Source organism: Psammomys obesus, unplaced genomic scaffold (genome assembly GCF_907164565.1).
Source record: "Psammomys obesus unplaced genomic scaffold, mPsaObe1.curated_primary_1811, whole genome shotgun sequence".
Lineage (NCBI taxonomy): Eukaryota > Metazoa > Chordata > Mammalia > Rodentia > Muridae > Psammomys > Psammomys obesus.
The window spans coordinates 1,099,686-1,112,634 of record NW_026596085.1 but is presented as its reverse complement, the minus strand read 5'-3'; the positions used below and the strand labels follow the sequence as shown (position 1 = coordinate 1,112,634).

The window sequence follows — 12,949 nt, the reverse complement described above, 5'->3', positions numbered from 1 at the left end:
TTTTTAGAGACAGGGTCTCTCTGTGTAGCCCTGGCTGTAACCTGGACTTGCTTTGTAGACCAGGATGGCCTTGGACTCACAGGGATCATCTGCCTGCCTTTGCCTCCCAAGTGCTGGGATTACAGGCATGTGCCACCACTCAATAAATTATCTTTACAAAGCTATGACTCATCCCTAGACTGGAGAAACAGGTCTTCTCCTGTTGTTAGGAGGCCCCTTTTATATATGTATAAACATACTCTGGTGTTTGAGTACTGTTACTGCTAGTTTTCTGTTGTAAAGGCAGCTGACTGGTCAGATTTCATGTGACTGTGGTGGTTCTAGCCTTCTGAGCACCTGGCTTTTTTCCTTTCAGTTGATTATGGAAGATTCCCACAAGAGTAACACTTCAGAGACTGCATCTCAGCCTGGCTCAGCAGTACCGGGGGCTCGCATTTCTCAGATAGTCCATCAGGTAAGAGAAGAGGCAGCCAGAGCACTGAGTTGCTCCGTTGTGTTTACAGATTGACCTGTTGTCCTCAGTCACTGTGTAGACCAGGCTGGCCTCGAGCTCCCAGGGATCTGCCTGCTTCTACTTCTGTCTTTGTGCTAGGACTGAAGGTGTGCACCACTATGCCCAGCCTGGCCTGGAATTCTTGACCGACCTCTTGTATCCGAGTACCAGAGTGCTAACATTGCAGTCCTGGAGTAACAGGCACATGCCCAGCTTGAACCATCTTCATATCATCGAGTTCATGTGGACATACTGAAGTGTTTTTCCTGCTAAATGTAATCAGTAGAGAACTTAGCTTATTTGACAGACGTGCATGCTCAGACTAAAACTGTCAACTTAGGAGTTATGAATATAAATCTTAATATATATTAATTATGGGCCAACTTCTAGCTTTAGGGCATAGAAAGCTGAGTCTTCTCCTGCCTAAAACAAGAGTAAGTTCCATACTCTACAGGTCACAGACTTTTGGCACCCACAGAAGTGCCAGGTGGCCATGACTCACTTGTGGCACAGAGACAGGGCTCTCAAACCAGGAGGAAAGAATAAGTCAGCTACATTTTAAGACAAGGTCTCACATAGCCCAGGCTAGCCTCAAACTCACTGTATGGTGAAGGGTGGCCTTGAACTCCTGATCTTTCTACTGTTGATTAAAGTACCTGCTGGGGTTGCAGGTGTATGCAGCTATCAACTGCATTTAAAGTCATTTTTTCATCTATCTTTTGGGGGGTGGGTATGCACAAGCCATGACACCTACAACTTGGGATAGTTAGCATACATGAACAGTAGCAGATTGCAGAAGAGGAAATTGGATATAATGTAGGAATGTTAGAATAAAAGTAGCATAATTAGGTGGTGTGAGGACTTATTAGACTTGACAGGGTTGAAGAAAGAGTCAACTAGTAGAGGTCACCCAAATGTAAAACAGAAAGAAAAGGGCAAAGGAGAAAAGCAGAGCAGAGCGTCTGGGAACTCTGAGCAGTGTCTGTTTTCAGTAAGCGGTCACGGTGTAGGTGAGACTACAGAGATGTGAGTTTCGTCAGGGATAAGATCCGGGATCTGACTTCTGGTCCTGCCCTTCTTGTGTAAACATCGTTTCTGTTTTCTAGTCAGTGCATTTGGTGCTGCTGGTAAGGATGCTGGCTTGTAAGTCCATGAAGGCCGTGACGTGCCTTAGAGAAAGTACATGTGTCAGATAACAGAAATGAACTGTAATGCTATTTACTGCCAGTCAGTGGCAACGAATTAACTATTATATATCAAACAAGGTGTCTTGAATCTTAAAACCAGGCAGTACTCTGACCATGGATATGTGTAGAAGACAACATATTTCTCTAGAAGCACTGTGGTTCGTTGTGTTGTGCTAACTTTATAACTGCTGCAGACAAACACAACCTGGGGTTAGCAGCAACGTCACTGAAAGCCTTGACAAGGACTTTGAGTGTAGAGATGAAAACTTAATTTAAACCAAGAAGGTGAGGGAAAAGGAGAAAATAAGAGAAATTGTAGGATAAATAAACAGCTCCTTCAAGTTTATTTGACTTCTAAAGGTTGATTATGTGTATATGTGCATACCTTTGTGAATTCGTGCATGCTATCTGCGTGTGGGTGCCTGTGAAGTCTGGGGGACATTGGACCTCCGGGAACTGTCATTACAGGTGGTTGTGAGCCGCCACATAGGTGCTAGAAACTGAACTGAAATCTTCTGCAAGAGCAGTGAGCTCTTCTGATCTCTGAGCTGGCGCTCTAGCCCCGAGGCCATTGTTTTTTGATAGCACATGTAAGTCATTTTGTGGTGGGGCAGAGCACACCGCCACAGCACAGTTGTGGGGTCTGAGAGCAGGTTACAGGAGTTGCTTCTCTTTCTGTCCTGGAGATTGAACTCCGGTCACCAGACTTGGTAGTTGTGCTTTTACCTGTGGGCCACCCCATGCCCTAAAGTTTTGCTCACAAAGGGAGCTAGGAATGACTTTCCCTGAGGTGGCCACAGGTCATAGAGTCATTCGTTCATCCCTCCCCTACCCTGTGCTCTCCCTCTGCTTCCCTTTTCCTAGTGATTGAACGCAGGGCCCAGGTTATTGGGCAGGCGATCTACCACTGAGGTGCATCGTTAGCCCTGAAGTTTTGTTTTCATTACTTGCTTACTTGTTTTTATTTTGACAAAAGCCATCACTGTGTTGCCCCAAACTGGTGATGCTTTTTTCTCAGCCTTCAAGTACTGAGATAACTGATAGGATTCTGTGTGTGTGTGGATGTGTGGGTGTGTGCGCGCGCGCCCGAGCAGGCGGCTGTGGAGGCTGGAAGTGGGCCCTGGATTTCTAGGTCTGGGTTACAGGTTGTGAGCCCCACATCCTCTGGCCATCATGCTTTCTCTGCATGGGGCACTCTATCCTTTAGGACTGTAAAGCAGAGCACACCTTTCGTTCTTCCTTAGTTGCTGCCTGTTGGGTCTTTTTTGCTTCTGGAAGAGTGTTAGTTCCAGGACTGCATGCCAAGTTTGAGGCCAGCATCTGCTACATAAGACCTTGTCTCAAAAACAAACAAAACGCAAAAGGTGGGGTGAGGTTTAGAATTGTTATTTTTTAAGGTTACATACAAATTTTTGTTTGTTTTCCAGGACAGGCTTTCTCTGTGTTGCCCTGGCTGGCCTGGACTCACTCTGTAGACCAGGCTGGCCTCAAGCTCAGATCTGCCTGCCTCTTTCTCTCAAGATATTTTTTTAATAGTTACTTTCTAATTTTCTTGATGAGCACGCACCTGTGTGCAGGTAGCTTGTGCAGGTATCTGTGGTTGGGAAGAGGGTATCAGAGCCCTGGCTGTTGGAGTTGGCAGTTTTGTGAGCTGCCCAGTGTTGGTGGTAGGAACCTCTGCAGGAGCTGCAGACATTCTTGGTTTTGTTTTGAGGCAGCATATCAAGATCTGATTGCCTCTACTGGGACCAAAGGCGTGAGCCTGTCAGCAGGCCTGGACCAAGCAAATATTCCCAACCCCTGAGCTATCTCTCTAGCCCTCTTGTTTTTTTGAGACAGGGTCTCTTCATAGCCTTGATTATCCTAAAACTCATATAAACTAGTCTGTGCTCTAACTCAGAGTTGGAGCTTTTTTTTTTTTTTTTTTTTCTTAAGGAGGAATTGGTATTTCTTATTCAGGGATACTTCATTTCTCCTTATTTTCTTTTTTAAAGATTTGTTTATTATTATTATTTTAAACATTTTATTATGTATACAATGTTCTGCTTGTATGTACATCTGCACAGCAGAAGGGCACCAGATCTCACTATAGATGGTTGGGAGCTATCATATGGTTGCTGGGAATTGAACCCAGGTCCTCTGGAAGAGCAGCCAGCACTCTTAACCTCTGAGCTATCTCTCCAGCCTCCTCATTTCTTTTTCATTATTAATTTTTTCTTTGTGGGCTTTTAGGGTCTCACTATGCTGCACCTTGGGATAACACAGCCTGGTCTCAGTCTCCTCCAGGTGCTGGGATTACAGGTGTACGCCATGCTCCTGGCTATGGCATCTTTTTACATGTGTGTCATCATACTGTGTTCTCACCTGTTGAACTGCCCCGTGCCCTCATTTTGGCTGGTTCCAGCTTTCTTAAGATTGTTTCCTGCCCTCTCATTCCCCTCACACTGTCTCTTAGTCTGTCTTTTAGTATGTGTGTGTGTGTGTGTGTGTGTGTGTGTGTGTGTGTGTGTGTCTGTGTGTGTGTCTGTGTGTGTCTGTAGTCTCTGCATATGAAAGGAAGGAAACAGGTTTATTTTTCTGAGTCTTATACTTTCCTTAATGTGATTTTTAGTTTCATTCATTTTCTTAGAAAGGTCATGACTTCATTTTCTTTTTTTGGGGTGGGGGGTTAATAACAGGGTTTCTCTGTAACCCTGGCTGTGCTGGACTCACTTTGTAGACCAGGCTGGCCTCGAACTCAGGAGGTCTGCTTAACTCACTTTCTTTATTTCTGAATAAAATTCATTTGTGTAGATATTGGCACAGTTTCTTTATTCATCTGCTAATGTCTGTCTAGGCTGGATCCCCGTGCTCCTTACTACGAACAGTGCAGCAGAAAACATGGCTGTGGTATGCTGACTGAGAGCCCTTCCAGTAGACAGCCAGGAATAGAATGGCTGGGTCATATGGTAGTTTTATTTTTAGTTTTTTGAGAAACCTGCATACTAGCTGCGCCCGTGGGTTTTTTTTTTTTTTTGGGGGGGGGGTTTTTTTTTTGTTTTTTTTTTTTTTTTTTTTTTTAATAGCATGTAAGTGTTAGATGCAGATCTTCTGTTTCTGTGAGGAATACCATGGAAGTTGTGGTGACTTGCATTGACTTGCAGATTGCTTTTAGTAGTATAGCATATGCACATAGTTAGTCCTGCTGACCCATGGTGGGAGAGGCTCCCTCCATCTTCTAATGGCTTCATTTCTTTTACAGTGTACATTATAGCAACCTTTTAGCTCCTTAGTTAGATTTATTCCCAGGTCTTTTTTCTGTCATTTGAAGCTACTGTGAAGGTGTTTATTTCTCTCTGTATTAGTCACTGGTATGTAGAACAGTTTTGTGTGTTTGTGTCTTACCACTGCAGAAAGTGTTGGTCAGATCTAAGAGTTCTGGTGGAGTTAAGGCTTTAAGAGTAGATAGGATTGGGCTGGTGCTTTGCCCTTCAAGTCTGCTGCTTTGAGTTGATGGAAAAGATAAGCTATTTGACCTTCATGTGAGCCAGAAGAGGTCATCAACTCCCCTGGAGCTGCTGCCACCACCGTGTCCTCCTCCTTTGTCCTTTGTCATTGCCTCCTTTAAGGATTTCATCTATTTGTTTGTGTTGTGTCTGCATGAGAGTATGTGAGGTGTATGATCCCCTGGGACTGGAGTTGGGTGTAGCTGGGAGCTGCCAGTGTGGGTGCTGGGAACCAGTCCAGGTCCTGGAAGAGCAACAGGTGTCACAAACTGCCAAGCCAGCTCTCCAGCCCCTTCTTTGTCAATTTTAAAAGGTAGTTCTGTTGGACATAATAATCTTGGCTAGCCATTAATTATTTTGAGGACGTGACATTATTTCATGGTTTTGTGGCATATAGTGTTTCTGCACAGAGACTAATGGAGGTCTTCTTTTTGAGTCCATGTTTTAAAGAGTTTAATGTTTCTTTCTTCTTGGCTCTTGCTGTTTTAACTGTGTGCCATGGAAAAGCTTTTTCTGGTCTTACCTGTTTGTGGCTCTAACCCCCTCTTGTGCTTACATGCTCTTTGCCAGAATTTGATAAGTTTTCCATTATAATTTCATTGAATATATTTCAGTGCCTTGTTTGGTTTTGTTTTTTGTTTTTTTGAGACAGAATTTCCTGTATAGCCTTGGGTTGACCTAGAACTTTCTCTGTGCAGACCAGGTTGGCTTCGAACTCAGAGATCTGCCTGCCTCTGCACCTTTAATTTTTACCTCAGTTCTTTTATTTTCTCCAGACAGGGTTTCTCTGTGTAGCCCTGGCTGTCCTGGACTTGCTTTGTAGACTAGGCTGGCCTCAAACTCACAGAGTTTGCCTGCCTCTGTGTCTCACCTCAGTTCTTTATGCTCTGGAGCCTTGGTTCTTCCCTTCCCCTCCGCCTTGCTCCTCTTTTCTGTTTTTGAGACAAGGTCTCGTTTTGACCAGGCTGATACTAAACTTGGCAGACTTCTTGTCCAGCTCCTATTTGCTGGGATTACAGGCATACACCTCCATATTTGGCAGTGTGTTTTGTTTTATTCTGTTTTGTTATGTGTTTATGAGTACACATGTATATATGTCTGTGGGCAGAGGTGAGCAGCAGCTCTCTCAGTTGCCCTCTTTATTTGAGACAGGGTTTCTAATTAAATCTGGAACTCACTTTATTACTGTATATTGGCTGGCTGTAGGCCCCAGGGAGCCTGCTGTCTCCACTTCTCCATTAGTGGGATTGCAGGCACTTGCCAGCACACCCACCTTTTTATGGGTGCTGCAGTCAGACTCCAGGGCCCCAGCAAGAACAGTGCCGATCTTTAATTCGAAGCCATCTCTCCAGTTCCTGCTTCAAGTTTCAAAGTCTCAGTTTCTTTGTTAAAATTTTCATTCATTTTGCTGGCTTGTTATTCAGTTCCTGCATTGATTTCTTCATCTCCTTTTTTGTATCCTCTTTGAAGCCATCATTTTAACAGTTTTAGTACCATTAAATTTGGTAATTGGGGAGAGAAGTCTTTTGTAGACATTACATTTCTGTTTTTCATGTGATTTGCTCATCTGCTTAGTGATATATATCTCCAGCTTTATTTGGGTTTTGTTTTGTTTGAGACAGAGTTTTTCCATGTAGCCCTGGCTGTCCTAGAACTAGTTTTGTAGACCAGGCTGGCCTCAAACTCAAGATATCTGCTTGGCTCGGTCTCCTGAGTGCTGGGACTAAAGGCACACACAACCACCACGCAGCTCCAGTTTTGTTTGGGATCTTTTTAAGATTTTTATTTACATATATATGTGTGTGTGCATACGTTAGTAGTGTGGGTGCCCTCAGAGGTCAGGGGTGGCGTCATGTCCCCTGGATTTGCAGTTACAGGGTTAGGAGAGGCCTAAAGTGGGTGCTGGCAACCAAACTTGGGTTATCTCTAATAACAGCTAATATTTGTAACCTTTGAACCATCTGCCTAGTTGTTCCCCACCCCCAACACAACTCAATCTGTTTCATAAATACCCTTTGGAAGGCTAAACCTTCAGTATCACCCAAAAATAAGACCACAGTAATGGCTGCACTCAACCACTAAAGAGAACCACCTTTAAGATCAGTTGATGGCATGTACAGCACCAGAAGCCAGAAAACAACAGCAACAAAAGAGGTAAAGAATAGTCCAGTGAGTGCCAAACCTGGTGACCTGAGTTTGACCCTGGCAACCCACATGGTAGAAGGAAAGAGACCAGCTCCTGAAAGTTGTCCTCTGACCTACACACATTCACCAAAGCACATGCAAATAAGAAATAATGTAAGAAATAACAAAAGCCTGATGTACAGTGAACTGTAAAGTTAAAATTGTTAAAGAAAAATAAGTGAATGAAGTAAGGAAGATAGGCAGGAAAAGGAAGGAAACACAGACCATATAGAGGAGTGGAAAGCAATAGTAAGTAGAAAAAAAGAGTAAGAAACTGATAGCACAATAAGGAAGAATGTGGGACTGGAGGGATGGCTCTGTCCAGCAGAGGACTCAGGGTCAGTTCTTCCAGCTCCAGTGTAGTTCATAATTGTTCATATTACTGAATTTGTAGAGGATCCAGTGCCTCTTCTAGCCTCTCTAGACACAGACTTTCATGCAGGCAAAACATTTACACATTTAAAATAAAATAACTTTTAAAGTTTTTTTAAAAATGAAAAATGTATATAAACAAAATTAGATGAACAGAAAAATATCAATGCACTTAAAAATAAAGTGAAAATATCCCTATGGCTGGAGCAGTGACTCAGTGATTCAGAGCACTGGCTGCTCTTGCAGAGAATCTGGGTTTGGTTCCCAGCGCCCACATGGTGGCTCCCAACCCCCTGTACCTCTAGTCCCAAGGCATCTGACAGCCTCTTCTGACCTCTGAGAGCACCAAGCGTGCATGCAGCGCACACACATGCATTCAGGCAAACATAATACACATAAAACAAAATAATTAAGAGTGTTTTAAAAGCACTCAGGAGGCAGAGGCTGGCCCGGTCTACAGAGCAAGTTTCAAGACCAGCCAGGACTGTTATACAGAGAAACCCTGTCTCAAAACTAAGAACAAATAAATACGTTTTTTAAAATTGCAAAGTTTGGTGTTGTAGCGCCCATGTTTAATCTCTGTTAGTTCAAAGCCAGCCTGGTGTAAAGCAAGTTCCTGGCCAGTCAAGCCACATAGTGAGACCCTGTCTCAAAACAGACAGACAAATGCTACCAGATATAATAAGGAAGGCGTGGGGTCAGAGCTACTCTTCCCGGCTCGCTGTCTGTCTGTCTGCAGTGCTGGTAGAGGAAGTGGGCGAGTGAGCGTGTCCTGTCCTCTGCACCAGTTAGACCATGCTGAGCTGGGTCACCGGGCTAGGTGTCCACAGAGTGTGCTCACACTAAGATACCCTCTGCGTATCAGGGTCCTCCCCTGCTTAACCTTAGCTGGGTGGTCTGTGTGCAGGGTAGGTTTTTCCATGCTCAGGAGACTCTGATTCCTACACCTCTGGGGTAGCTAATGTCTAAGCTAGTGGTGTTTCTCCTGCACCTTGGGGAGTGCAAGAATCAACAGCTTTGTAATCCAGAGGATCAAATCCCAGGGAGCACTAGCCTGCCAGTGGGAGGACTCTCCTCGAGTTCAGTCTGCTCAGCTTTAGGCTTCTCAGAGCCCTGGTGTTGAATCCCAGGGCAGGCAGGCGGCTCCAGAGTTGGGCTGCCTGCTGGTCTTTGTTTTGTGGCTGTAGCCTCAGTGTCTCTGATTTGTGAGTTTTCCTTGGTTTCAGGCCTCCAGAGTAGCTACTAAACAATACGTTCTCTTTCAAGACGGCTCCCAGCCACTGTCTTCTTGAGACGTGGTGAGTAACAAAATAGACCTTCCTCTCCAGTGCTGACTGGACACACTGGAGTAGTAGTCGAGGCACTGTCTCCCCAGATCTTCCAACTAACTCAAGACTTAAAAACTGTCAGTTTAACCAGGTGCAGTGGCGTGTGCCTTTAATGCAAGTGCTTGGGAGGCAGGGGCAGGTGCACCTCTGTGAGTTCAAGGCCAGCCTGGTCTACAAAGCGAATCCAGGACAGCCTAAGCTACACAGAGAAACCCTGTCTCAGAAAAGCAAAACAACAAAAACAAACAAACAAAAAAACAACAACAACCATTAGTTTGTCCTATGGGTAGAACTGCTGTTTTCTTTCTGTCCATCTCCAACCTAGCTTTCAGGTGAGAGTTCCCCTCCTCACAGGGAGCACAGAAGCCCTGTGCTGCCCACATTTTGCTGAGGGGCCCTAATTTCTCTGGCTTGCTGCTGTCCTGTGCTCCTCATTTCTGATGGCTGCCAGTCTTCCTAAGAGCCTATCAGCGGTTTTGACTGTGTCACTTGGAGGCAGTGTAATCTAATCTGCTACCTCATAAGTCTTGTGATTGTGTCATAGAGTGTGTGTGTTATTAGATTGACAGATGACAATCGTCTAAGCTTTCCCAGCTTCATTTTGTGGCTGTTGAGAGTCAGTGGCCTGTCACTAAGTGAGCGTCTCTTCTCCCTTGGCTGCTTTTCCTGTTGTGTTGACCCTGCATCACTAGCTGAAACTCTGCCGCCTAGACTGACTCTGAACGTTGCCCAGGCTAGCTTTGAATTCCTGTTCCCTCTCCTCAGCCTCCTGAGACCTTGGATTATCAGGATATGCCACTAAAACCCTACTATCTCTGCTTTTTATAATGTCTTTTCCTCATTGGCTGTTTTGCAGCTTTTGTTGTTTCTAGAGTTCTTTCACTTTATTTGTAGGTCAGTAGACCTCTTGAGTGTGGGGATTGGTGTCTGTCGGGATGGTGGTAGAGACAGCTCCATGCTGCTGTCCACAGCAGCCTGAATTTCTTAGAGAGGCTTCCACTAAGGAAAGCTTGATTTTTGTCTTTACCAGAGAAAAAAAATCTCGGGATTAGCCAATACAATGCAGAGTTGTAAAAGATTTTAGGGGTTAACAGGATGGCTTAGCTAATAAAGCTACTTGCTGCCAAGCCTGACCTGTGTTAGTTTTAAAAACACAAAAAATTTCCAGTGGATTTTTTTTTTAAAGCTCAGTAGTTAACACATGAGAAATGAATAAGGCACCCTTATGGGTGTGGTACTCCTAAGGAGAAACAGTGCTCATGCTCTTTACGGTAGTCATATAAATGACATTAGAGTGCCTTTTGGGTTACTAAGAAAGCAAAGACTATCACATGAGGGCCCTGAGGGCCATCTGGCAGGACCACAGTAAGGCAGGAGTCTAGACAGGAAGTTGGGACGGCCCCTCTGTAACAGAGGTCCCACCCAAATGTAGCTATAGGCAGGCTCATTACTGTCTTAATGTTCTTATTAAAATGCTTATCTGAGAGCTGGCCAGGGGTGCGTACTTTTAATCCCAGCACAGGGAGGCAGAGGCAGGTGGATCTCTGAGTTCAACAGCCTGGTCTACACAGACCAGGGAAACTCTGAGAAAGAACTGTCTTTAGTCAGCAACCCTCACAACAAATAGTAACTATGTTGGAATCTTGTTGTCAGCCGGCAGGAGCTTTCAGCCAGGCGCCAGAGTTGCAGCTTCCCTTCCTCTCAGTGCCCCTATAATTCCCCTTTCTCTCCTACTTCCAATTGTGTAACATTTGCCCTTTATATTTCTCCTCTTCCTACGCCCTTCATGGCTCTTAACCTCTCAGGTTTTTCTGTTTGTTTTTTTGTTCTTTAGCTCTAAAAATTCTTCCTTGTCCTTTAATTCACCAATCCTTTATCATTTGTTGACAAGGCTAAATAATGGTTATTTGAATTTCAAATATATCTTTATTACAAATTTACACTTTTCTGACTTCTGAAGACATTCTCATTTTCTTGACATGTCCATTCTAACATACAGACCTCTCCCCCATCTTTCTTTGAGGGGTTGTTATGGATTGAACCCAAGGAAACCTAAGTGCCAAGTGTGTGTGCTCCAGCACAGATGTGACCTTACTTGTCTCTGAGATAATACTTTCAACATACTTCTTCCTCCCCTTTCCTCCCTCTAAGCCCTCCCATATTCTTCTCGCTCACATTCACTTCCTCTTCACTAATGGTTACTGTGTGTATGTACACACACACACTTACATTCCTAAGTGTGCCCTGGCCAGTCCTGAATGCTGTTCCTTTGCTTTATGCATGTGGGTGTTTTCCCTGCATGTGCCTCTGTACCTGCTGCCCCCTTTGTCCAAGGAGGCACCACAACGGCTCTAATGTTGCTGTACGTTGTCAGGGCTGTTCGGCAGTGAACAATCAATTGGTGTGCTCTTCCCTAGGGATGGCCGCCTCTTTCCCAGCTTCCTCCAGCTGCCTGTAGTTCTTCATAGGGCTGAGGCCTTGTGGGATTTTCTTCATCTATTCTGGCATGTCCGTTGGTGCCCTTCTTGTTCAGCTCACGTTTGGGCAGTCAGGTTAGTGCGACTGCATGTGTGAGGCTTCTGATGTCACTAGGAGAAAACCTTACAGCAAACACCGGATTGTCTGCCTCTTCCCCAGAATTCCCTGAGCCTTAGGTGCGGGAGTGTTTTGTAGATGCATTCACTGGGACGGGGATCCACAGCGCTGCATTTTGATGGGCCGCAGCTTTCTGTAGTGGTCTTCGCCTACTGTAAATTGAAGTCTCCTTGGTGAGGAGTGAAGACTATGCTTAAATCTGTGGATACGAGGACAAATGTTTATAGATTGTGTCTCGGGATTGTGCTGTTTGGTAAATTACTGCCTGTAGATTCTCCCCCAGTAACCAAGAGCACCGAGCAGTTAGCTAGGCCTCCAGTATCAGGCATGGTTGCCCTCTTGTGGAGCGGGTCTTAACTCAAATTAGAGAGCTGTTGGTTATCGCTAAGGCATGTGCGCCACTACTGCACCTTACTGCTTGTCCTGCCGTGCTGGCCACTGATGTGGTTCACAGGCTTCATGGGAAGGACTGCTGCTTCCCTCCTTTGGAAGCGTGTATGGCGCCTTCTGGTATAAAAGCTAGACTGGGGATGGGGCTTTCAGGACAGTTCCAGCTCCAGTTTAGAGCAGTGGAGATGGCGCTGCTGCAGCTGCTTTTTTCTGGGGGGGGGGGGGGGGTTCAAGACAGGGTTTCTCTGTGTAGCCCTGGCAGTCCTGGGCTCACTCTGTAGGCCAGGCTGATTTCAAACTTCGAGATCTGCCTGTCTTTGTTTCCCGAGTGCTGGGATTACAGGCGTGGGCACCCAGGCAGGGGCCACGGTGGTTTGTAAGTGCATGTTGTCTTCAGCCATAGGGACTGGCTGGAGGGTGGGCAACAGACAAGAACAGTGGGTCTCATGTTCTGGGAGATTCTTGGATGGCTCTGGCCAGCAGTTCAGAAAAGGACATTCATTCCTTCATTTTGGTTGGTTAGTTTTCTTTTGGTTTTTCAAGACAGGGTTTCTTTGTGTAGCCTTAGCTGTCCTGGAACTAGCTCTGGCTGTTCGTGAACTCAGAGAGCTCTACCTGCCCCCAAGTGCTGGGATTAAAAGCGTGCATCATATGTCTGGTATTGGGGTTTTGTTTGTTTGGTGGCTCTTGGGAGGGAACATTGTGAGCCCAGATGAGAAAAGTTCATTAAAGTTACGTATGTATACTTACTCATAGAGTTACATGTGTTGTGGGTTGTTTTGTTTTTTTCTTGGTAAATAGTATGATTCCTTATGGCTTTTCAGATAACCTTGTTATTTTACCACCTCCTTCTATATTTGCCTTCTTCCTTAAAAAAAAAAAAAAAAAAAAAAAAAAAAAAAAAAAAAAAAAAAA

The 12,949-nt window shown here is 44.9% G+C and overlaps 1 protein-coding gene across 2 annotated transcripts in view; it reads left to right on the top strand.

Annotated features, from left to right (window-relative positions):
• The first annotated feature begins 355 nt into the window (after positions 1 to 355).
• Atf1 (activating transcription factor 1) overlaps positions 356 to 12,949 on the top strand; it is a 35,721-nt gene continuing 23,127 nt past the window's right edge. Inside the window, exon 1 of one of the 2 annotated variants that reach the window (XM_055626980.1) lies at positions 356 to 454. In XM_055626980.1, coding sequence (XP_055482955.1) covers positions 362 to 454 — 93 coding nt within the window. In that variant the 5' untranslated portion in view covers positions 356 to 361. The remainder of the gene's footprint in view (positions 455 to 12,949) is intronic. The other variant, XM_055626981.1, reaches the window with a different exon arrangement.